General features: G+C 46.7%; 1 protein-coding gene across 1 annotated transcript in view; it reads left to right on the top strand.

The window, feature by feature from the left end:
- The window catches only part of LOC149442223 (potassium channel subfamily T member 2-like), a 419,624-nt gene that overhangs the window by 213,009 nt on the left and 179,521 nt on the right, over positions 1-27,094 (top strand). Inside the window, exons 9-10 of the mRNA XM_089656330.1 lie at positions 7,346-7,440; positions 16,760-16,940. Of these exons, the coding sequence (XP_089512456.1) occupies positions 7,346-7,440; positions 16,760-16,940 (276 nt within the window). The remainder of the gene's footprint in view (positions 1-7,345; positions 7,441-16,759; positions 16,941-27,094) is intronic.

Raw genomic sequence — 27,094 nt, 5'->3', positions numbered from 1 at the left:
CTCTCCTCTTTTGAAGTGCATTGTATTCGTCGCTTTTCTCCTGTTTGTCTGAGGATCGCAGTCATCTACTGGCCTCCTGGCCCAGTTTCACAATTTCTTAATGACTTCTCGGCATGGCTACCATACTTTCTCTCTTCTGAGGTGCCTGCTATCATCCTCGGTGACTTTAACATCCCAGTCAATGTTCACACCCCTGCCACCTCTCAACTACTCAACCTAACTTCCTCTTTTAACCTAACACAATGGACACAATCCACTACCCACTCCAATGGCAACACCCTCGACCTTGTATTCTCCCACCTATGCACTCCCTGTAACCTCTCTAACACCCCTTTTCCTCTCTCTGATCACATCATTATCAGCTTCACACTCTCCCTGTCTCCTACCTCCCATGCTTCCAACCAGCAAACAGTTTCCTATAGAAACCTCCACCACCTCAGCCTTGACCTTCTTCACTCTGCTACTGAGTGCCTCTATGATAAAATTGCACCCCTGCCCTGCCCAGACCTGGCCACATCTGCCTACAACAACAATCTATGTTCCTCCCTGGACACATTTGCTCCTCTCTCCACATGCAGAAGCAGACCTTGCCTGTCACAACCCTGGCAAACAGATGACACCAGAAGTCTCAAGAGATGCAGCCGTGCTCTTGAGCAAGCATGGCATAAAACGAAATCCCTGAAAGACTTTACAAATCCACCCTTCTCAAATACAACTTGGGCTTCCATGCTGCTAAACCAACCTACTACAACACTCTCATCAAAACCCTCTCATCCAATCCTCGTCAACTCTTTTCTACCCTTAATTCCTTACTCCACCCTCCACTGCCTCCACCCACCAACGTATTTACTGCACAGGAGATTGCCAGTCATTTCAAGAACAAGATCAACACAATTCGCAATGAGCTCTCCAGTGCTAAGCTTCCTCCTCCAATCAACATACCAGGCCCAACACCACGCTCAACACTCTCCTCCTTCGACCCTATTACCACTGAGGAAGTTACCAAACTCCTATCCAAGCCTCACTTCACCACCTGTCCCCTGGGCCCTGTCTCCTCACGATTACTGCAGCCTCCTTCCTGCTCTATCCTAAACTCTGTAACCCTTATCTTCAACCTCTCACTCTCCATGGGTACCTTTCCCTCCCCGCTCAAACATGCGCTGGTTACCCCCATACTCAAAAAACCCTCACTGGACCCCACCTGTTTGCATAACTTAAGATCCATCTCCCTGTTTCCATTTGCCTCCAAGCTTCTTGAGCGCCTTGTTTACAACCGTATGAACAGCCACCTCACTGACAACAGCCTTCTTGATCCCCTACAGTCTGGCTTCCGCCCACAACATTCCACTGAAACTATCCTACTAAAACTCACTAACGACCTACTAACTGCTAAAACCAATGGCCATTACTCCATACTCCTACTTCTTTCCGCTGCCTCTGACACAGTCGACCCCCCGCTACTCAGTAAATTCCACTCCATTGGCCTCCGTGACTCTGCTCTCTCCTGGTTCTCCTCTTAACTTTATCAGCACAATTTAAGTGTCACATACAGCAATTCCTCCTCCATTCCTCTTCCACTTTCCATTGGGGTACCCCAAGGCTCTGTCCTTGGGCCCCTCCTTTTCTATCTCCACACCTCCTCCCTGGGCCAATTGATAACCTCCCATGACTTCTAATACCACCTCTATGCTGATGACACCCAGATCTATCTTTCTACTCCCCAGCTCACCCCCTCAATCTCCTCATGTATTACAAATCTACTAAGCAACATATCAGTATGGATGTCACACCACTACCTTAAACTCAATCTTTCCCCTGCTCATGACTTTACCATTAAGATCAACAACACAACCATTGGTCCTTCCCCTCATGCTAGGGTGCTAGGTGTAAACACAGACTCTGACCTTTCTTTTGGGCCCCACATCCGATCACTGGCTAAATCCTACCGCCTCAACCTCCGCAACATTTCCAAAATCTGCTCCTTTCTGACCAATGACACCACAAATCAACTTATCAACGCCTTGATTTTATCCCGCCTCGATTACTGCAACTCCCTCCTCACTGGTCTACCATTACACAGGTTATCCCCCCTTCAGTCTATTATGAATGTTGCTGCTAGACTCATACACCTTACCAACCAATCAGTAACTGCTGCCCCTCTCTGCCAATCCCTTCATTGGCTTCCACTAACCCAACGTATAAAATTCTAAATACTAACCACAACATACAAAGCCATCCACAACACTGCCCCTAGCTACATCACCGACCTCATCCGCAGATATCATCCAAATTGCCTGCTCCGCTTCTCTTAAGACATCTTGCTTTCTAGCTCCCTCGTCACCTCTTCCCATGCTCGCCTCCAGGACTTCTCCAGAGCCTCTCCTATCCACTAGAACTTCCTACCGCAGTATGTCCTCACCCTGTCAGCCTTTAGGCGATCTTTGAAAACTCACTTATTCAGGGAAGTCAACCCCACTCCACCTAAGAGCTGTACTTGAGCCACCTCCATCGGAACATCGCCTACAGCTATCACCTTTTGTACCACCTCCCCCTTCCTTTAGATTGTAAGCTCCACTAGCAGGGCTCTCCTATTCCTTCTGTACTGAAATGTATTGTAATTGAACTGTCCCTCTTATATTGTAAAGTGCTGCACAAACTGTTGGCGCTATATAAATCCTGTATAATAATAATAATAATAATAATAATAAGCTCCGCATGGTTTGAGATTTCCAAGTCCAGCAGAGCATCATTCCTAGTTGGGGCCTCTATGAACTGTACCATAAAATTGTCCTGTAGTAGGTTTAAACATTTTTGCCCTTTAACTGTTCTTAAAGTACCATTACTCCAGTCAATTTCCAGATAGTTAAAATCCCCCATTATTATCACTGTCCCAGCCTTGCAGCCCTTTCGATCTGTGCAAACAGCTGAGTCTCCACCTCCTCATTAACACTGGGAGGCCTATAACAAACTCCAATGATTACCTTTGTAGTACACACCCCCATGTGCAGTTCCACCCATAATGCTTCAGCCTCATCACACTCTCCATCAACTAGGTCCTCTTTCACACTCACTCTGAGATCACTTCTCACATAGAGGCAGACACCACCACCTTTCCTATTTACCTTGTCTGTCCGAAAGAGAACATAGCCAGGAATATTACTGGCCCAGTCATGTGAAGAATGAAGCCAAGATTCAGCAATACCAATTCAATCCTAGTTCTGTTCATGCGCCAAAGCTTCCAACTTACCTGTTTTGCTTGGCAGACTTTTGGCATTGGTGAATAAACATTTTAATTTAGTTACACCTTGTGCACATGTATTTTGCATATTTGTTATTTTCATACAAATGATACCAATTCCACTGGTTGTTTGTAACATGGGAACCTTCTTATCATGTGACATAGCCCTCCCCCCATCTTTCCGCATTCTACCCAGCAATAATTACTGACCACTGTCTGATCTGTCTACCCCGTTATAATCTAATTCTCCCTCCCCTCTTGATCCTAGTTTCAATACTCCTCCAGCCTTCCCATAAACCTCTCCCCCAGCACAACAGACCCCCTTCCATTTTAAGTGCAAACCATCTCTAGCATATAGGTTGCACCCCAATGAAAAGTCAGCCCAGTGCTCTAGAAACCCAAATCCTTCTCTTTTACACCCAGTCTTTAGCCATGCATTGATTTCTCTAAGCTCCCTGTATTTCCTGAGTTGCGCATGGCACAGGTAATATTTCAGAGATTATCACCTTGGAGGTCCTTCCCTTTACTTGTAGCCTAGTTCTTTAAATTGATTCTTAAGGAGCCCCCACCTACCATGAATTCTATCTTTGGTTCAAACATGGGCCAAGACAGCTGGGTCAATCCCAGCCCCTGGTCCACCACATGCTGAACCCTGGCACCAGGGAGACAGCAAACCATTTGGTTGAGGCAATCCTGGTGACAATTATTCTATCAGTCCTTCTGATTATAGAATACCCTACTACCACCAACTGTCTAGGCCTTCCTGCACTACACTCACCACCCCTCCCAGATGGTGTGCCCTCCCGGCTGTTAGGGATAGCACTGACATCCAGGGCTGCCATCCCTGAGCTTGCCACCCCCACATCTTCACCCAACTTCTGTTTTGGTGCACAAACCCAGGGCCGGCCTTCCTTTTCTATTAGCCCATACCACTCCCTCTAGTTACAGTAACCCATCTTCCTACCTGATAATCCTGATTAGCCCCTCCACCCTCCACATCAATCCCATTAGCTACTTGCTCAGGGAGCAGAAGACCCTTTTCAAGGTTCTGCTGGGCAACTTTGGGTCTTGTAATTCATGAGGATGTTACTTTTGACACGTACCACCTACCTAAACATTATTGTTGACCAAGTATACCCCTTCATGGACACGGTATTCCCTGTGGGCAGTGGCCACTTTCAGCAGGATAATGTACTGTGCCACACTGCAAAAATGGTTCAAGAATAGTTTAAAGAACACAACTACATGTTCAAGGTGTTGACTTACTGTCAGGAGCTGGGTCACCTGCTGGTGGCACTGTGGCTCCCTGGGCATAGGAATCCGTAATCAGTTTCCTCCAGATCTGGCCATCTCTGCTGCTGATTCCTGACACCTAGCCTCCAAATTCTCCAGATCTCAATCCAATCTAGCATCTGTGGGATGTGCTGGAAAAAAAAGTCCAATCCATGGAGGCCCCACCTCGCAACTTACAGAACTTCTAATGATGGCTAGGTGCCAGATACCACTTCAGAGGTCTAGTGGAGTCCATGCTTCGACAGGTCAGGGCTGTTTTGACATCAAAAGGTGGACCTAATTAATATTAGGTGGGGGTCATAATATTATGGCTGATCAGTGTATGGCTCTGTTGCCAACGAGGTGTGTGTGGGGGATCTTTTTTGTGGGTCACAACTGCGTTTGAGGAATGTAGTGGTGTATGTCAATATAGTTTGAAGAGAAAAGGCTTTAGGGTGAAAGTGGATGGGGGATATAGTTGGTAATGATGGGGGGAAGGGTATGAGGGGGGTGTAAGGAGATGTAGGCTATCGGACTCATGGAGCCTCTGTAAAGACAGTCAGGGACCCTGCCATTTGAGTGCATAATGTGTGAATGTATCAGGTGAAATCATGTTTTGGTCATAAAGTGGTTGCATTGACTGGAGTAGTAGAACAGTAACTAAGGGTACCATACTTGTTATTTTTTTTTTATAATCCTGTAGCGACTTCCATGTTGCAGGCAGTGTGTTTATCCTTACACCAGTCTCATATTATTGGGGGGTATGTTTCTTTCAAGAATTTTAGAATTGTTATTCAAGCAAAATTAGGACTAAACTCATCGTTATAACGCCTATCAGATTTTTTTAACCATTTGTGTGCCATTGCGGGGATTTCCCTTCACTTCCTATCCCATAGCCAAACAGGAAGTGATAGGAAATCCCTGCAAATTAACCACTTACCCGACGCCATATAGCAGATATACTGCTACTCGGCGGCACGGGTACACAAAATCACACACACATATATATATATATATATATATATATGTGTGTGTGATTTTGCATTTCCGGGTGGGGAGAGTGCGAGCCACGCGCGGCCCTACCTGCGTTGCCATTCGCGGCTGCAGATGTCAATCATCGGGTCCTGGACGGTCATTACCCACTGGCGCCCAGTGATTACTAACAATTACCGATGGGAAGGAAGAAGTCTTCCTCCCTGTCGGCTCGGGCACACTGCTCGGGATGGCTGTGCACAGCACAGATAGATATCACCAGATATTCTTTTAGTGAATTTTCTTTTGAAATAACATGAAGTTTTAGTGGCTGGGTTTAGATCTAGTTTGCTGATGTGACAATCCAACCTAACAGTCAAATTCATAAACTATTCTTACCAAAATAAATATCTTCTCCTTTTAGCTCCTAGTGCCTGAAATACCTTAGGCTGTGCTCCATCTTTTAACCTTACTTCTGATGTGATGGGAATTTTGTTTTTTTATAAATGTGGCAACCTCTAGTGTGCTATTAGGATTAGTGTAGGTACATTTATTGTGTATGATTCATGGCAACTGTGTGAGTCTGTGATTAGGCTGGGTTAGTGCAGGTCAGGCTGGATGGCTTAGCAGGTTGGGACTCTATTGCCTCCACCTGGTTCTGGAGGACCATGGAACCTCCCAGAAGCCAGTGGGTAGAAGAGGTGAAGACCTAATCTTCATGCTTATGGAAGTCTAACCAATCCCAGGTTTGGAGGCTTGGTAGAGTGGTGAGACCAACCCATAAATATAGAGTCAGGCTGGCAGAGGAGTCGGGTGGAAGATGGAGTGCTGAGGAGGCTGTTGGTGGTCAGGGAGGGGTCCCCTAGGTGTAGGGGTAACTGACCTCTAGGTTGGGCTCGGGCTGACTCAGGAGGATCCATTCAACATCACAGTATGGACAGAATCAAGGCCTGGGAACAGTGGGAAAAAGGAGGACAGAGTGAGTACATCAGCGCACCCAGGGATTCACAAGGGGAGATACTGCCATATGTAGAAAGCTTTCAAAGGACAGTGCTGTGTTTAATCCTTTATCCGTGTCCTGGGAGATCTTCAGAGCAGCCAGGAGAGCTGGTAGTGTCTGCAGGCTGTGGAGCTCGGGGCATTTCTACAGGGGAGGGAGATATCTCTGCATGTAGTCTGCAACAAGCTAAGCTAACTTTCCGAGGGGCTGAAAGTCCCTCAGGTACAGTTGCTACTGATCCATAATGATCGACAGCTTTCAAGGAAAAGAACAGTCCAAGATCTGTTTCTGTAAATAGGAAGGAAGTTGTCTCCGCGCATTGATTCAGTCATGATGGGCATCCCATAATCCCTATTACCCTATCCAAGGTATATCCCCTATTAAAATAACAAAAAACAAGCTCATGGACTGGTCACTGACTGTGAATGTCAGTGTGGAAAATGCGTGTTGCCTGGCCGTGAAAAGCTTAGAGGGATCCAGAAAGTCAGCGGCCCTCAAGAGGGTAGCGCTACATAAGAGCAGGTGTGTGTGTTGTGTATGCAATATATATTAGTTAAAAATAGAACATAATGATGTTTGAGCGGATATGAAGTTGCCTGAAGGATGGTTGTATTTGCCTGAGGTTCTACTTCAAATATTGGAAGCAGCATGCTACAAAGTGTACTTCTCATATGTTTACACAGTTTCTAAAAAGGAAGAGACGGGCGCCAATTGCGTTGATACCTCAGGCAGTTTAGTGATTACGTTCACCGCTGTTTGCCCTTTTCATACACTGGGCTGACATGTAGAGTGAAGGCAGATTATATACATTGTGTTGCCCTATTCATACTGCCCATCATTTACATATCTCCTTTCTCTGCCAGAATGACCTGCATCGTGCCATCCAGAGGACTCACTCTGCCATGTTTAATCAAGTCTTCATCCTCATATGCACCCTTATCTGCCTCATGTTTACGTGGTAAGTTTGCTGAGATATCATGTGACTGTCGGCTATCTGTGTCTGTGAATGCATAGATCTGACCTGTGGTAGCACACTTGGAAATGGCACCTCATTTTCCCAGAAGCTAGTCTGTCATTTATTGTTATCTTTAAAGTGGACCTGTCATTTTGTATTCCCAATGCAACTGCAAATGACAAGAATAGAAAGATTGACCTTGCTTGTGCCCCCCTCCCCCAGAAATTCTAGTTCTTAAAATAACTACATTGATTTTCTTGGGAAGCATTTCTCAAAGGGGGGGGTGCTGCACCCTGGGGTGCTGTCTGGATCCATCAGAGGTGCTGCAGTGTGGCCGGTATTTTTGCACAGCATTATAAGACTCCAAGACATGGGCAAGCTGTCTGACAGCACCATGAATATGCAGGACACCAATCCAGGTCAGGTGGCATTCAAGGCAACCCCAGCATTCAGAAGAGGACCGAAGTGAAGTCCACCTTCTTCTTGACCTGCTCTGCCTCTGCTATGCTGCCACATCTGCACTTTGGTGAAGATTAGAAGGTAGGGCTCTTTATGTAAAAGTGGGGGGCTGAGGATTCTGATGTGAAGGGGATGGACTGAGGACTCCAATGTAAAAGGGACGAATGAGGACTCTTATGTGAAAGAGGGAGAAATGAGGACACTGTTGGGAAAGAGGGACTGAAAAGAGGGATGCTGAGGATTCTGATGTGACAGGGGTTTTTTGATGTGACAGTTTGACTCGAATGTGAAGGGGACCTCATTTTAGATTGGGGTGTCCTTAGATTTAACATACTTTCAAAGGGTGCCCTGACTGATTAAAGATTGAGAAGAACTTTTCTAGGGAATAATCCAAAACAGAGTAATACTGACCCTTCTCCATGGTCCTGCAGTTTTCCACCCTGCCTGTTTCAGTTGTAACACTTGGTACCCCAGAAAAGCTATTATTACTGTGTAAGAAAATAGGAGCCTGGGTAATTCTTACTTGTCCTGAAGAAACAAATGTTCCAGTCCCTCCATGGTGATGTGTTATGTCACCAATGCCAAAGCATTAATCACTTGGTGCAGAAATATGATGTTTTGGGAAATGTGGCCAACCAGCAGGTCTGCATGGGCTTGTGTTGGATGGTCTTTGGGCTTGTGCTGGTGGTATAAGTATGAAATCAGTTTGAGACACTCTGGAGATCATTCAGAATTCATTAACATTTAACAATTAAAATTTAATTAACATTTATTTTAATTAACATTAAAAAAGTGAATAGTTAACATTAGCATTCGGCCTCCAGTTGACCTCTTTTGACCGGACTTTGACTTGTTTTACAGCCATGGCCAAAAGTTTTGAGAATGACACAAATATAAATTTTTCAGAAAGTCTTCTGCTTCAGTGTTTTTAGATCTTTTTGTCAGATGTTACTAAGGCATACTAAAGTACTGTATAATTATGAGCATTTCATAAGTATCAAAGGCTTTTATTGACAATTACATTAAGCTTTTGCAAAGAGTCAATATTTGCAGTGTTGACCCTTCTTTTTCAAGACCTCTGCAATTCACCCTGGCATGCTGTCAATCAACTTCTGGGCCACATCCTGACTGACGGCAGCCCATTCTTGCATAATCAATGCTTGGAGTTTGTCAGAATTTGTGGGGGGTTTTTTTGTTCACCCGCCTCTTGAAGATTGACCACACGTTTTCAATGGGATTAAAGTCTGGGGAGTTTCCTGGCCATGGACCCAAAATTGTGATGTTCTGTTCACCAAGCCACTTAGTTATTACTTTTGCCTTACGGCAAGGGGCTCCATCATGCTGGAAAAGGCATTGTTTGTCACCAAACTGTTCTTGGATGGTTGGAAGAAGTTGATCTTGTTTTTGTACCATTCTTCATTCCTCGCTGTGTTCTTAGGCTAAATTGTGAGTAAGCCCACTCCCTTGGCTGATAAGCAATCCCACACATGAATGGTCTCAGGATGCTTTACTGTTGCCATGACACAGGATTGATGGTAGTGCTCACCTTTTATTCTCCAGACAATGTTTTTGTCCGGATGACCCAAAAAAATCAGAAAAGGGATTATCAGAGGAAATGACTTTACCTCAGCCCTCAGCAGTCCAATCCCTGTACCTTTTGCAGAATATCAGTCTGTTTCTGATGGTTTTCCTGGAGAGAAGTGGCTTCTTTGCTGCCCTTCTTGACACCATGTCATCCTCCAAAAGTCTTCACCTTACTGTGCACCTGCCTGCTGCCATTCCTGAGCAAGCTCTGCTCTTGTGGCGCACCGATTCTGCAGCTGAATCAACTTTAGGAGATGGTCCTGGTGCTTGCTGGACTTTCTTGGGTCCAGCCTTCTGAAGCCTTCTTCACAACAATTGAACCTCTCTCCTTTAAGTTCTTGATGATCCGATAAATGGCTGATTCAGGTGCAATCTTAGTAGTAGCAATATCCTTGCCTGTGAATCCCATTTTTGTGCAAAGCAATGATGAATGCACATGTTTCCTTGCAGATAACCATGGTTAACAGAGGAAGAACAATGATTTCAAGAACCACTCTCCTTTTTAAAGCTTTCGGTCTTTTATTCTAACTCAGTCAGCATAACAGAATGATTTCCAGCCTTGTCCTCATCAACACTAACAGCTGTGTTAACGAGAGAATCACTGATATGATGTCATCTGGTCCTTTTGTGGCAGGGCTGATATGCAGTTGAAATGGGTTTTTTGGGGAATAAGTCCATTTTCAATGCAAAGAGGGACTTTGCAATTAATTGCAATTCATCTGATCACTCTTCATAACATTTTGTAGTATATGCAAATTGCCATCATGAAAACTGAGGCAGCAATCTTTGTGAAAATAATATTTGTGTCATTCTCAAAACTTTTGGCCATGGCTGTACATTCCATTAGACTTGAATATAAATGTAAAACTCCTTGTAGCAAACAAAAGCCCATTGACATCCTGAAATCCTAAAGACTACACTTCCCATTCAACAGTTACAACGGTGTTGCAGTGGGAACTGGCTGCCTGAAGCTTAGCTTGTCTACATACTACTTCTTGCCTCATGACTCCTCTTGAGTCCAGTTGGCAAAACCAAACCTCCAGAAGTTATCACGCAATTTTTACACAATGAAATTGATATCTTTTTGCTGATGTTTCTGGAAAATAAACTAGAGAACCTTTGAGTTCACACCTGAGAGGCGAACCCCTACCTACTGATAACACAGAGAAGTCACACATTCCACCACACCTGCTTGAACTGTATGTCATGTCATGTTGTTGCTTAAACTCTCCACCCTTGCTGGTTGACCCAGTTTTCATCACACGTGTACCAGTAAAATATACAGTACAGATTTAAAACTTGTATAAAGAAATCTCAGAATCCTATATTGTCTGAGAGTAGAGATATCTTACATTCTGTTTCCCATAGTACTCTTTATAAATATAGTTTGAGGGCTTCATGCACATGGGTGGTTTGGCTCATCATCTTCAAATCCCAGCATTTGTAGGTGCATGGCAGGCACAGGTGGAGCGCCCAAACCCACTTCTTGCAGCCTGTCAAAACCTATAGAAATCTGCATTTGGGGCAACAATAAATTTTCAACACTCCCAGAAGTGTAATTTTCCCTGTTAACTTCGCAGAAGTTTCATAAGAACAGCATGGCCTTTGCCAACACCGCGGCAAGCATTTACTATTTTTTTTTCACATGTATGCCTTGCTTCAGTTATTACATTTAGCATTCCTGTAAGCAGGTACCAACCAGCTCTTCTGCCTTCCCTTTATAGTAGGTTCTCCCTGAAATGGGCTGCTCCCTTATCCCTGCACCAGGTCTACCCCAAAGGGGCATATCTCAGAGATGGTCTGTAATCTTACATGGTAGCTCACAGCAGGGTATTGCTTCCCATCAACCTTCTGACCTCCGTCATCTTGACCCAACCTTCATAACAGAAAGAGATGGCCCAACCTATAGTACATACTCAGGGGGTGGGTTTCCCCATAAAGGGGTACTAACCCCCCGCTTACATACCTCCCTACTTTTGGAAATGATAAAGAGAGGCATCTTTTAGCACACTAGTTTGGAAGCCAGACTTTCTCAACCCTTTCAACAAAGAGGAACCCTTGAAATATCTTTCCAGTCTCAGGGAACCCCCTCTAAAAATTACTATGTCTACAACTCATGATACATTAGTGTGATGGTCAGTGGGAAGAATGCTCTGTACACTTGTGGTCATTGGGAAGAATTACTCCCTCTCAGATAGCTAAAATAAAACAACAGTGTCAGTAGGAATGTGGCAGCACCAAAATATTACAGAGTTCCCATTTAAGTTTTACTGTTTCTAAAAGCATCTGTTTGCAGAACCAGGTCATCAGCTCAGTTCCTCCCCCTTATTTCCTGTGGAACAATGTGTTCCAGTCTAGCAGCTGACACCCTAACTTTCAGTCGGTGATATTTTATCTAAATGTGAAATTGCAGAGGCTATATCCTGAACTGCTCAGAATGTATTTTAAAGGTACAAAAAGTAAAGAGAAAATATATGCATTGTGACATAATTGTTGATATATACACCATGTAAGATCCTTTTCAAGACACTTAGCTTGCAGACACAAGTCTGGCTAGGTCAACCAGCTGGTAAATAAAAAGCTTGTTTTCCTCAAGTTCGTGTCCGGAGTTTTCCTGGAATTCCCAAAGTTGCCATTACAGGAACTTAACTGAGAGGCAGACATTGCCCATTGCTCAAGTTGCCCCTAGCAAACTCTGGAAGAACCCTAATTGAGACTGCATGATGTACGCAAAGGACACATCCCTTTACAAGGACCACTGAGATCTAATTTGCAGAAAATTATTGACTAAACCATGCAAGTGCTTTTTGACCTCTATTCCTTTATATTGGCTTTTAAAAATAACAAATATAGTAATAAGTAGGTTGGAATAACGGTTTAGTGCAGCATAGCACTTTTGATAGGAAATTGTACATTATGTATAAAGACATACACGTCAGACCAAAAAGAGAGGCAACAAGGGCAGATGGATCTGGTCTCAAAAGAGGGACAGTCCCTCAAAATGAGGGACATTTGGGAGCCCTGCTTATAGCAACAGGGTCACCTTGAGCTAACCTTGTTTGTAGTTTGCTATAGTGCCAGCACTGTAGCAGGTGTGCTAAAAGTGACAATATTCTGCTGTCATATCAAAGGAATCCCACATTGAGGAAATATGGTAGACTGTTATGGAAAATGAAGAGATTTGCCTTTATCTTCAACTGTGCTTTATTTCTGTATTTATTGATCATTTTGACATGTGTTTTTCACTCTAGGTAATCTCTGATTATGTATTTTTCATCATATGTTATTTATGACAGGTTTACTTCCAGCCATGATATGCAGTTAAGCAATGTGTTTCGGGGTATATGGAGAATTACACAACAGTAGTCTTCAATACATCATTTGTGATCCATTGACATGAGCTTTTCTAGAGCTTTAGATTGTTTATTGCTGTGCTGGTTGGCGGTATTTTAATGATGGTGGGGATTTTCTCCTGCTCTACCCCTAGGATACAGGCAAACAGACTTCTATGCTTGAGCTGCCCACCTACTCACATGCATCTGTATTATTGTGCTGAGGATGTCAGATTATGAGCTCCACTGGGGCAAAACTAATACGAAGAACGTAAATACTCTCGGAAAGATACTGTAATGGCTCTGTATAACACTGGAAACAAATAAAATAAAATATGTGTGAGCCCTTAGTCAAAGTTTTAAGCACCATCTATTGGTTGTGGCTGGAACGCCATCGAAAAACTGTATTTAAAGTGGTATTAACCACTTCAATACTGGGCACTTTTACCTTCTTCCTGCCCAGGCCAATTTTCAGCACTCTCGCACTTTGAATGAAAATTGCACGGTCGTGCATGCTGTACCCTAACTACATTTTTATCATTTTGTTCACACAATTAAAGCTTTTGGTGGTAATAACCACTGTTTTTAAAATTTTTTGCTAAACTAACGAAAAAAGACAGAAAATAAAAAAACAAACAAACACTTTTTCTTAGTTTCTGTTATAACATTTTGCAAATAAATAATTGTTATTCATAAATTTAGGCCAATGTGTATTCTGCTACATTTCTTTGGTGAAAATAACCCAAATTAGTATTTATTATTTAGCCTGTAGGAGAGTTATACAGTGCTCAGCATAAATGAGTACAACCCTTTAAAAAAGTAAGATTTTAATCAGTATCTCTTAATGAACACAAAAACAATTTCCAAAAATTCTTGAGGCCCAAAAATGTCAGGACAGTACAGATATCCCCCAAATGACCTCTTTTTGCAAAATAAACAGTCCGAGGTATTTAGTAAGAGGCATGGCGAGTTTTTTGAAGTGTTCATTATTTTGGCATAATTTTTTGGAAAATGAAGAAATAAAAAAAAAAAAAAATAATCACAATGTTTTTTTTTTACATACGGTCACCAGTGCAGTACAGCATCATCATGTACCTGGTGTGGCAGTGATCAGGGACACTCACTGGTAACAGTACGTGAAAAAAAAAAAGTAATGAAAAATGTAAATAAAAAAAAAAAAAAATTATATATCTATATTTTTTTTCATAATACACTGTGACCAGAGTAGTATAATGTTACCACAGTACTACACTGGGGAAGTGATCAGTATTTTTGGTTTACACATTATGATTGCTTATAGCAAAGAATTTCATTGCTATAAGCAAGCATTTAACTGAATGAAATTGATTCATTCAGGAATTTTTGTGATTAGCTGTGACTGGTCACAGCTAATCCCATGACACAGATTGGCTGTGATTGGCATATATATATACGTGATTTTGCATTTCTGGGTAGGGGGGCATGCACGTGCCCTACCTGCACCACTTTTCGCAGCCTCGGCTGTCAATCACCAGGTCCCGGCCGGTGATTACTCGTCGGCACCCGGTGATCGCTGAGCATTACTGATGGGGGGAGAGAACTGTATGGAAACAATATAGTTATTTCCCCTGTCAGCTCCTCAGCTCCTGCACAGTGCTTTGTATGGCTGTACATAGCACAGCCATACAAAGCAGTGTTCTTACAGTGGAAAGCACAGACACAGCAAAACAGCACACAGTTAACCCTTTGATCACCCCACATGTTAACCCCTTCCTTCCCAGTGCCATTAGTACAGTGTCAGTGCTTTTTATTTGCACGGATTATTGTATTGGTGTGACTGTGGATGTCAGTGACACCAAGTCAGTCCCCCCCAGTGTCTGAATGCCCACCGCAGTCCTGCGATAAATCGTTGATCACTGCCATTACTAGTAAAAAAAAAAAATCCCAGTATCTATACTGCCATTTGTATAACTTTCATGTGAACCAATTACCGTATTTTTCGCTCCATAAGACGCACTTTTTTCCCCCAAAAAAAGGGGGGAAAATGTCAGTGCGTCTTATGGAGCGAATATGGAGCGGCCGGTCCGGTATTTCCACCGCTGCCGTGTCAGAATACCGGGCCGGCCGCTCAGCTCTGCAGTGGGACCTTACCTGTTCCTCTATCCAGCGGCGCGCTGTCTTCCCGGCTTCTGTAGTGTGCGTGACAGCCGGGTGCGAAGTGCGCATGCGCACGAAGCGGTGCTCTTTGTGAATGGTAAGGCGGTACCTGGGACACATGACAGATCCCAGAAGCCGCCGGACCAATCACAAAGCGCAGCGCTTCTCGCTCATGCGCACTGGGCATCCGGCTGTCTGCCGAGAGCCCACACTACAGAAGCCGGAAAGACAGCGCGCGGCTGGATAGAGGAACAGGTAAGATCAAAGAACAACTCCGCGGAAGTAGGAGCGCGTACCTGTCAAATTCAGGTACCCGCTCCCCACCTCCCCAAAGGTCAGCAGTCATCTCCTGTACTGTCTGCAGTCTCTGGTCATCTCCTGTACTGTCCACAGTCTCTGGTCATCTCCTGTACTGTCCGCAGTCTCTGGTCATCTCTTGTACTGTGTCCGCAGTCTCTGGTCATCTCCTGTATTGTGTCCGCAGTCTCTGGCCATCTCCTGTACTATGTCCGCAGTCTCCTGTCATCTCCTGTACTGTGTCCGCAGTCTCTGGTCATCTCCTGTACAGTGTCCGCAGTCTCTGGTCATCTCCTGTACTGTGTCCGCAGTCTCTGGTCATCTCCTGTACTGTGTCCGCAGTCTCTGGTCATCTCCTGTACTGTGTCCGCAGTCTCTGGTCATCTCCTGTACTGTGTCCGCAGTTTCTGGTCATCTCCTGTACTATGTCCGCAGTCTCTGGTCATCTCCTGTACTATGTCTGCAGTCTCTGGTCATCTCCTGTACTATGTCTGCAGTCCATTAGTTCAGAATTTTTTTTTCCTGTTTTCTGCCTCTAAAATCTAGGCGCGTCTTATGGTCAGGTGCGTCTTATGGAGCGAAAAATACGGTAATTTACACGTATTGGGATTTTTTTATCAAACACATGGAGCAGAATACATTTTGGCCTAAATTTATGACGAAACTAAATTAAAAAAAAAATGTTATTGGACATGTTTAATAGCAAAAAGTCAAAAATATGTTTTTTTCTCAGAATTGTCAGTCTTTTTTTGTTTATAGCACAAAAAATAAAAATGCACAGATGATCAATTACCACCAAAAGAAAGCTCTATTTGTGAGGAAAAAGGACAATGATTTAATTTGGGTGCGGCGTTGCATGACCGCGCAATTGTCAGTTAAAATAATGCAGCGCCGTAACACAAAAAATGGCCTGGTCCGAAAGGGGGGTAAATCCTCTGGAGGGCAAGTGGTTAAATACCAGTCAGGTGCATCCCTGCGTCCTGGTGAAGTAAGAGAGAAGCTAGGATACCATCCGCTCGTATGAGTCCTATTACATGGTCATGAGGAATCTTGCTGGAGGACGCAGCCCCCAGCAGCTATCACATGTAAGGACTACATAACTGTGGTATTCTGTAATGCTGAAGGCATTATTGTGAGCCAATAACTGCCTTGCCTTTGAAAATCATTTGAATATTTATCAAAAGCAGCACTTTCCACTGTTTGGCAGAGGAAAACAGAAAATCTAAGAGAACTGTTGTCGTCTGATCCCTCTGCACCATAACCACACGCAAGCCCCGTACACATGCATGTGAAGGGGTGACAATGCAGCAGCACAACTGGGAGACAGTTGTCACCTCATAAAAGGAAGTGCCTGAACAAAGACATTTATATCAGGATCACCAGGGATTCTTTTAATGAAAGCAGCAGATTGAAAAGACTCAGAAGCTTTCTCTAACCATACTTGTGTTTTCTTGTCTGTTGAACCTCTTTGTTTCTTCCATGTTTTTACAATCTATGTGATCTTCTCTCCTTAGTATCTGCGGCATTCAGCACCTGGAAAGAGCAGGCAATAACCTCACCCTCTTCGATTCCTTATACTTCTGCATTGTCACTTTCTCCACCGTGGGCTTTGGTGACGTAACCCCAAAGATATGGCCTTCACAGCTTCTAGTGGTGATCATGATCTGCGTTGCCCTTATTGTGCTACCTATCCAGGTAAATTCGACTGCCCGGGCAAATTAAAAACATTTACTCATGTTTTATCCCTTTAAAAATGCCACAAATACAGTCCTGTTGATCCTGCCAGAAGTTCAGAGAGCACCAAACTTCCTAGTGACATTGGCACACCTCCAGAACTACAGCTCCAAAGAGCCTATTCCCTATGTACAGTGTATGGGCAGGCTTCCGGGAGTCAAGGTCATGGCATTATTTTCTGGAAAAGGTCATTAAATGTGTGTGTAGTGGAACAGAGAGGGGGGTAAGTTCTGTAGTTCAGCAAAGGAGGAACTAATGTGACTAAGCTAAGATTTTAGATGGGACTCTTGGAATAATTTATGTGTGTTTGTGAATACCAGAAACTCCAGAAACCAGAAAAGTCCCATCTTTTGTAGTTGGTGTTTTATCGTTATCACTGATCACTTTTGTATCTAGAATGCTGTGATTTGGTTCATATGCTTTTAATATTACTTCCATATTCATTAAATCTTTCCACAATTGCCCCATCTATATGTGTTGCTATCTTTGTTGAAGTACTTGGAGATAAAAACAGTAACTTTTGCAGTACACACAGTTCTATTATTCCTCCTTGTTCTCTGTCTGGAAGAGGGCTAGTACAGCTATAGAATGCTCTGTGCAAATGCATCTAGCTGCAGCAAGACTGAACCATGTGCTTCTTCTAGAGCAGTGGTCTCCAAACTGCGTCCCTTTGCTTGCTTTTATCCAGCCCCTGGGGCAGTATTTCATCCACTGATACCAACAATGGGGCAAACTTCCCCCCGCTGACACCAATGAAGGGGCACAATTTCTCCCAATGACATCAACTGTGACACCAATAATGGGGCACAATTTCTCCCAATGACACAGACAATGGGGTACTCTTAGTTCCACTGACTTCAAAGATGGGGTATTATTTTCTCAATGGCTTTGGGACCTTTTCTACTCCCAATGACCCCAGTCTGGCCCCCCTAAAAACTGAAGGACAGTAAACTGGACCTTTGTTTAGAAAGTTTGGAGACCCCTGTTCTAGAGTATTGAACTACTCTGAATGTCGCATACCTTGTTGGAGATGATGAGGGTGGCCTCTTTTACTGCTCCAGTCCAAGTAATCCTGGGTAGCAGTTCAGGGAAGAAGGCATAAGTGGATGACATGGATTTCACTGGGCCAACAGTAAAATCAGTCTGTATATGCAGTAAAGCATGCTTGTTATACTAACTGTGGAACCTAAGGGGTTAATCCTCTGCATTGTGTAAAAACGCTGTTTGATCCTGTTTTCTCTGATTCTTCCCTTCTGCTGTCCCTAACCAATCTGCTGATGGAACAGAGCCTTGGGGGCAAGCTGCACATGCTCAGTTTAGAGTGTATTGCTAGAGAGTTTTTTTTTCTTGGGAGGGTGCATGTGACCAGCACAGGGCCAATCAGCACTGTCCAGACAGAGGGTCAGGGGTCTTGCAGCCTCATAAAACAATCAGGGGGGAATGAAACCTCCTCCTACAAGCTTTAACCAGTGCTCTGCTGGATACTGGTAGAAGTCACAAGACTGATCTAACTGCTGATAAGAAAAGGTATTTAGCAGTTTATATTTACTAAAATAATTACATTTCCATGTTGTGTGTACTGTGGGAGACCAGATATAGTGAACACAGGGTCCTGGGTCTAGTAACACTTTAAATACCTCTTTGGCACCTTTATTCATAGTGAGCAAGTATGCATGCAGCGCACAATTCTGTGACCAGAACTATGTACACACACATGCACAGGTGCAATGAAACCTTATGAGCTTCTTTGGTTGCACGTTTTTGGCCCCTATAGACTTGAGTGCCTGAAAAACACCAGAAAACATGTATAACGTGATTTTCACACAATTTCATGCCTCTCCTTCTCCTAGTAACTAGCTTGGCTCGTTACTTAACTAAACCAGAACTCTCAAGCCCACAAGCGCTTGAAAACTAATATACAAATGCATATTAAAAAATGCTCCAAAAACACTTAAAGAAGCTCTAGAGTTTTTCAACTAAATTTCTGAGGCACCCTGGGGTGCCATGTGGGTTCTTCAGGGTCGCCATAGCAAAATGCCTAAAATTGCCCAAACTGGCTAAAAAATGTCAACAAACCAGTGGGTGGATCAAGCCGGCTTTTTTGTTACACAAAGCCACAGGTTTTTATTGTGCAGCAATGTTGGCCACTCTGTTGACCAAGCGCAGGTCTAGCAACTGATGGCATCATTGGCTGATAAGGAGCATGTTGGGCATCTGCACAGCATCCTTATTTGTCCTTCCCCTGCCCTTCTCTGTCAACTCTAGGGTCATTTTAGTTACATGATGTAGAGAAACATTATGTTGCTGCATTCTGTAAAACTGCTAGTCTAGTTGTTCACATTTTAGAATGGAGCGCCTCAAGATTTTGAATGACTTTAAAGGGGGCTGTGACTGAAAAAAAGATGGAGAAACACCAACCTAGACTCAGGAAATACCACAAAGAGATCTTGTCCTTTGGAGCTGTCAAGATGAATAAGAATCCAAGGCTTTCTGACACTCACATATACATCTGCAAAAAGGAAGACAATAGGGCCTTTGTAAAAAGATTGTAAAAATTCTGAAAACCACGTCTCTTAGAAGAGACAAATCAAATAGCATAGTGTAAAGGTGCTTTTGCAATTAATGAATCCTAAAATGTTTCCATGTCCTCTTAAGGAACTAGTGCAGCATCCACATAAAGCCAACTGGTTAAATATTAGGTCCGTCTATAAAGACTGGAAGAAAGGACCTGGATTATCTTGTGTTCCTAATGGTTATCCACAAACTGTAGTCAAAAAGTTGAAAGATTAAACATGTTCACATCAAACCTAAGACTCTTGTGGTGTGTAGTAGCAACTGGTTGGTACATGCCACTTTTGCCCTTGTGGGTGACCCAGGGGCGGACTGACCATTTGAAAACTTGGGCAATGCCCGAGGGCCCGGGGTCAGTAGGGGGCCCCATGAGATGCCCCTGGTACCTTTTTCATAGGCTTTTTTGAGTTTGGGCAAGGACACAGGGGCCCCATGATCCCCTATTGCCCGGGGGCCCCATGAGTTGTCAGTCCGCCCCTGGAGTGACCATAGGAGTGAACACACAGGGTCCTCTGGTAGTGGATCCATTGCACTGGGGGCATAGAAAGCTCTGCAGTGTATGCTGGGAGCCACATCACCGGAAGTTGGCACGCCAGAAGTACGTCTGTAGCCCTCCATATCACCGGAAGTGACAAGGGATCACTAAAAGGGATAGGAAGCATCCTTGAGGAGGACTTGGAAAAGAGGCCACGTTCCAAAAGGCATTGTCTAGAAGAAGGAGGATGAGGAGGACTTGAAAAACAGACTACCACTGGAAACATGTTGGACAGGAGAAAGAGGATGCTTCCCATTAGAGATGAGCGAAGAAATGAAAAATTCGATTCGACTGATTCGGCGAATTCGTGGACAATATTCGATTCGAGTCGAATAAATTCGCTGTGAATTTAACTTAAAAAAGGGTGTTTCTAGGCTTCAGAGAGACTTAATATTAGTGCAGAACACTGTACCTTTAATTTAAATGCCCTTGGAGTCTGCTGGGGAAGAGAAATAATACTGTCAGTCAGTATGACATGCAGATGAGTGCCGTCGATCTTAGAATCACCGCACACTTCACTCATTTGGGCAGTCACGGGGCCAAAACCAGAGTGTGGAGCCACAGTGTGGCGGTGGAGGCAGCAGCAATGGGAGGCCATACAGCACCCTATGACAAAAATGGAAACCACCAGCAGTGTGAGGAGACCTGAAAGTGGCACATGGCAGAGTGTGGCGATAGAGACAGCAGCAATGGGAGGCCGTACAGGGACCCATGACACACTCTGGACCTGGCAGCAGCATGAGGAGGCGGTACAGGGGCCCATGACAGATTACGGGCCTGGCAGCAGCATGAGGAGTCGGTACAGGGGCCCATGGCAGATTACGGGCCTGGCAGCAGCAATGGGAGGCCGTACAGGGACCCATGACACACTCTGGACCTGGCAGCAGCATGGGGAGGCGGTACAGGGGCCCATGACAGATTACGGGCCTGGCAGCAGCATGAGGAGTCGGTACGGGGGCCCATGACACACTCTGGACCTGGCAGCAGCATGAGGAGGCGGTACAGGGGCGCATGACAGATTACGAGCCTGGCAGCAGCAACTTGGACAGGAGGACGTTCAGCTTCTGCACCGTCGGGTGCGTGCTCGCAAACTGTTGTCTCTTGGAAACGGATTCCAAGAAAGACTGCTGACGGAATCCGTGAAGAGGAGTAGCAGGAGAAGGAGCATCTGAACGAGCGGAATATGCCAACAAGCGACAACAGTGGCCCATGACAGATTACGGGCCTGGCAGCAGCATGAGGAGTCGGTACGGGGGCCCATGGCAGATTACGGGCCTGGCAGCAGCTATGGGAGGCCCGTAATCTGCCAGCACCCTATGACAAAAAATGGAACCCACCAGCAGTGTGAGGAGACCTGAAAGTGGCACATGGCAGAGTGTGGCGATGGAGACAGCAGCAATGGGAGGCCGTACAGGGACCCATGAGAGACTCTGGACCTGGCAGCAGCATGAGGAGGCGGTATAGGGGCCCATGGCAGATTAGGGGCCTGGCAGCAGCTATGGGAGGCCCGTAATCTGCCAGCACCCTATGACAAAAAATGGAACACACCAGCAGTGTGAGGAGACCTGAAAGTGGCACATGGCAGAGTGTGGCGATGGAGGCAGCAGCAATGGGAGGCCGTACAGGGACCCATGAGAGACTCTGGACTTGGCAGCAGCATGAGGAGGCGGTATAGGGGCCCATGGCAGATTAGGGGCCTGGCAGCAGCTATGGGAGGCCCGTAATCTGCCAGCACCCTATGACAAAAAATGGAACACACCAGCAGTGTGAGGAGACCTGAAAGTGGCACATGTTTGGGGCATGATTCATGGCGGATTTAGTCAGTTGTGTCAGGAACTGGTGGTTTGAAATCCAGACTAATCCACGCCTGATTCATTTTCACAAACGTGAGTCTCTCCACACTTTGGGTGGACAGTCGTGTCCTCCGCGGAGTTGCAATACCTCCTGCCGCACTAAACACGCGCTCCGATGCCACGCTACTGGCCGGGCATGACAGCCTTTCAAGGGCAAATTCAGCTAGTTGGGGCCAAAGGTCAAGTTTCGTTGCCCAGTAGTCAAGGGGATTGTCTACCTCGGTTGGCAGGGTGCTGTCCAAGTAGGCCTAAGCCTGTTGTTTGAGCTCCTGCTCCAGGTCCACCTGATGCTGCTGCTGCTGCTGCGGCTGGTTAGTAGTTTCCTCACTGCGCTGGTGAAGAAAGCTACTCATCATCGACTGCAGACTGAGGCAGCCGCTGCTGGTGGAGCTGCCACTGCTCCTACCACCCCACCCCTCCCCTGCTGCCATGGCAGCGGAACACGAGCGCACAGGGCCCACAGTGTCTGAGGATGGACGTTGGCGCAGACAGGCAGAGACCAGCTGACTACATAGGTTTTTTTTATAGTACGTTATTTTGGCCTCCCTCTCAGCAGGTGTGAAAAAGGCCACCATTTTTGAACGGTAGCGAGGGTCCAACAAGGTGGACAGCCAAAAGTCATCCCTCTGTCTGATGGTTATTATTCGGCTGTCGCTACGCAAGCAACCGAGCATGCTATGGGCCATTTGTGCCAAGGAATGCGAGGGACTCCCTGCCTCCATCTCCACAGCATACTGCCACGGTGCGTCTAGGTCCTCTGTCTCCTCTTCCTCCTCCTCTACCAGATGCTCCTGCTCCTCCACTCCTGTCCGCTGAGTGGAAAAACCACCCATTTCACTCAATAATTCCTGAGCACCAATGTCCTCCTCTACCTCCTCCTCTTCTTCCAGTCCTGCCCCCACAGGGGCCATGTGGCGTTGAGATCTGTGCGCCACGTCTACCGCACCCTGACCAGCCATTGTTAACAGCATTTGTTCCAGGACGTGCAACAGAGGAATGACGTCGTTCATCCCATAGTCCTGCCGACTCACGAATAGCGTGGCCTCCTCAAAGGGCCTGAGCAAGCGCAGGTGTCACGCATGAGCTGCCAATGGCTGACATCTAAGTTACACAGGGAGTACCTTTATCTGCTTTTAACATCAGGAAATCTGTGATGGCCTTTTGCTGTTCGTAAAGGCGGTCTAACATATGTAGGGTTGAATTCCACCTTGTTGCAACGTCACAGCATGAGGAGTCGGTATAGGGGCCCATGGCAGATTAGGGGCCTGGCAGCAGTTATGGGAGGCCCATAATCTGCCAGCACCCTATGACAAAAAATGGAACACACCAGCAGTGTGAGGAGACCTGAAAGTGGCACATGGCAGAGTGTGGCGATGGAGACAGCAGCAATGGGAGGCCGTACAGGGACCCATGAGAGACTCTGGACCTGGCAGCAGCATGAGGAGGCGGTATATAGGGGCCTACGGCAGATTAGGGGCCTGGCAGCAGCTATAGGAGGCCCGTAATCTGCCAGCACCCTATGTCAAAAAATTCAACACACCAGCAGTGTGTGAGGAGACCTGAAAGTGGCACATGGCAGAGTGTGGCGATGGAGACAGCAGCAATGGGAGGCCGTACAGGGACCCATGACAGACTCTGGACTTGGCAGCAGCATGAGGAGGCGGTATATAGGGGCTTATGGCAGATTAGGGGCCTGGCAGCAGCTATAGGAGGCCCGTAATCTGCCAGCACCCTATGTCAAAAAATTCAACACACCAGCAGTGTGAGGAGACCTGAAAGTGGCACATGGCAGAGTGTGGCGATGGAGACAGCAGCAATGGGAGGCCGTACAGGGACCCATGACAGACTCTGAACTTGGCAGCAGCATGAGGAGGCGGTATATAGGGGCCCATGGCAGATTAGGGGCCTGGCAGCAGCTATAGGAGGCCCGTAATCTGCCAGCACCCTATGTCAAAAAATTCAACACACCAGCAGTGTGAGGAGACCTGAAAGTGGCACATGGCAGAGTGTGGCGATGGAGACAGCAGCAATGGGAGGCCGTACAGGGACCCATGACAGACTCTGGACTTGGCAGCAGCATGAGGAGGCGGTATATAGGGGCCCATGGCAGATTAGGGGCCTGGCAGCAGCTATGGGAGGCCCGTAATCTGCCAGCACCCTATGTCAAAAAATTCTACACACCAGCAGTGTGTGAGGAGACCTGAAAGTGGCACATGGCAGAGTGTGGCGATGGAGACAGCAGCAATGGGAGGCCGTACAGGGACCCATGACAGACTCTGGACTTGGCAGCAGCATGAGGAGGCGGTATATAGGGGCCCATGGCAGATTAGGGGCCTGGCAGCAGCTATGGGAGGCCCGTAATCTGCCAGCACCCTATGTCAAAAAATTCAACACACCAGCAGTGTGTGAGGAGACCTGAAAGTGGCACATGGCAGAGTGTGGCGATGGAGAAAGCAGCAATGGGAGGCCGTACAGGGACCCATGAGAGACTCTGGACCTGGCAGCAGCATGAGGAGGCGGTATATAGGGGCCTATGGCAGATTAGGGGCCTGGCAGCAGCTATGTGAGGCCCGTAATCTGCCTGCACCCTATGTCAAAAAATTAAACACACCAGCAGTGTGAAGAGACCTGAAAGTGGCACATGGCAGAGTGTGGCGATGGAGACAGCAGCAATGGGAGGCCGTACAGGGACCATGACAGACTCTGGACTTGGCAGCAGCATGAGGAGGCGGTATATAGGGGCCCATGGCAGATTAGGGGCCTGGCAGCAGCTATGTGAGGCCCGTAATCTGCCTGCACCCTATGTCAAAAAATTTAACACACCAGCAGTGTGAAGAGACCTGAAAGTGGCACATGGCAGCAGAGTGTGGCGATGGAGACAGCAGCAATGGGAGGCCGTACAGGGACCCATGAGAGACTCTAGACTTGGCAGCAGCATGAGGAGGCGGTATATAGGGGCCCATGGCAGATTAGGGGCCTGGCAGCAGCTATGTGAGGCCCGTAATCTGCCTGCACCCTATGTCCAAAAATTAAACACACCAGCAGTGTGAAGAGACCTGAAAGTGGCACATGGCAGCAGAGTGTGGCGATGGAGACAGCAGCAATGGGAGGCCGTACAGGGACCCATGAGAGACTCTAGACTTGGCAGCAGCATGAGGAGGCGGTATATAGGGGCCCATGGCAGATTAGGGGCCTGGCAGCAGCTATGTGAGGCCCGTAATCTGCCTGCACCCTATGTCAAAAAATTAAACACACCAGCAGTGTGAAGAGACCTGAAAGTGGCACATGGCAGCAGAGTGTGGCGATGGAGACAGCAGCAATGGGAGGCCGTACAGGGACCATGACAGACTCTGGACTTGGCAGCAGCATGAGGAGGCGGTATATAGGGGCCCATGGCAGATTAGGGGCCTGGCAGCAGCTATGTGAGGCCCGTAATCTGCCTGCACCCTATGTCAAAAAATTAAACACACCAGCAGTGTGAAGAGACCTGAAAGTGGCACATGGCAGCAGAGTGTGGCGATGGAGACAGCAGCAATGGGAGGCCGTACAGGGACCCATGAGAGACTCTAGACTTGGCAGCAGCATGAGGAGGCGGTATATAGGGGCCCATGGCAGATTAGGGGCCTGGCAGCAGCTATGTGAGGCCCGTAATCTGCCTGCACCCTATGTCAAAAAATTAAACACACCAGCAGTGTGAAGAGACCTGAAAGTGGCACATGGCAGCAGAGTGTGGCGATGGAGACAGCAGCAATGGGAGGCCGTACAGGGACCATGACAGACTCTGGACTTGGCAGCAGCATGAGGAGGCGGTATATAGGGGCCCATGGCAGATTAGGGGCCTGGCAGCAGCTATGTGAGGCCCGTAATCTGCCTGCACCCTATGTCAAAAAATTAAACACACCAGCAGTGTGAAGAGACCTGAAAGTGGCACATGGCAGAGTGTGGCGATGGAGACAGCAGCAATGGGAGGCCGTACAGGGACCATGACAGACTCTGGACTTGGCAGCAGCATGAGGAGGCGGTATATAGGGGCCCATGGCAGATTAGGGGCCTGGCAGCAGCTATGTGAGGCCCGTAATCTGCCTGCACCCTATGTCCAAAAATTTAACACACCAGCAGTGTGAAGAGACCTGAAAGTGGCACATGGCAGCAGAGTGTGGCGATGGAGACAGCAGCAATGGGAGGCCGTACAGGGACCATGACAGACTCTGGACTTGGCAGCAGCATGAGGAGGCGGTATATAGGGGCCCATGGCAGATTAGGGGCCTGGCAGCAGCTATGTGAGGCCCGTAATCTGCCTGCACCCTATGTCAAAAAATTAAACACACCAGCAGTGTGAAGAGACCTGAAAGTGGCACATGGCAGAGTGTGGCGATGGAGACAGCAGCAATGGGAGGCCGTACAGGGACCATGACAGACTCTGGACTTGGCAGCAGCATGAGGAGGCGGTATATAGGGGCCCATGGCAGATTAGGGGCCTGGCAGCAGCTATGTGAGGCCCGTAATCTGCCAGCACCCTATGTCCAAAAATTTAACACACCAGCAGTGTGAAGAGACCTGAAAGTGGCACATGGCAGCAGAGTGTGGCGATGGAGACAGCAGCAATGGGAGGCCGTACAGGGACCCATGAGAGACTCTAGACTTGGCAGCAGCATGAGGAGGCGGTATATAGGGGCCCATGGCAGATTAGGGGCCTGGCAGCAGCTATGTGAGGCCCGTAATCTGCCTGCACCCTATGTCAAAAAATTAAACACACCAGCAGTGTGAAGAGACCTGAAAGTGGCACATGGCAGCAGAGTGTGGCGATGGAGACAGCAGCAATGGGAGGCCGTACAGGGACCATGACAGACTCTGGACTTGGCAGCAGCATGAGGAGGCGGTATATAGGGGCCCATGGCAGATTAGGGGCCTGGCAGCAGCTATGTGAGGCCCGTAATCTGCCTGCACCCTATGTCAAAAAATTAAACACACCAGCAGTGTGAAGAGACCTGAAAGTGGCACATGGCAGAGTGTGGCGATGGAGACAGCAGCAATGGGAGGCCGTACAGGGACCATGACAGACTCTGGACTTGGCAGCAGCATGAGGAGGCGGTATATAGGGGCCCATGGCAGATTAGGGGCCTGGCAGCAGCTATGTGAGGCCCGTAATCTGCCTG

The sequence above is a fragment of the Staurois parvus genome, unplaced genomic scaffold, assembly GCF_062004578.1.
Source record: "Staurois parvus isolate SC_StPar_1 unplaced genomic scaffold, SC_StPar_1.0 ptg000900l, whole genome shotgun sequence".
Classification (NCBI taxonomy): domain Eukaryota; kingdom Metazoa; phylum Chordata; class Amphibia; order Anura; family Ranidae; genus Staurois; species Staurois parvus.
Note: the sequence above shows the minus strand (reverse complement) of the source record. Positions and strands in the feature narration are given on the sequence as shown.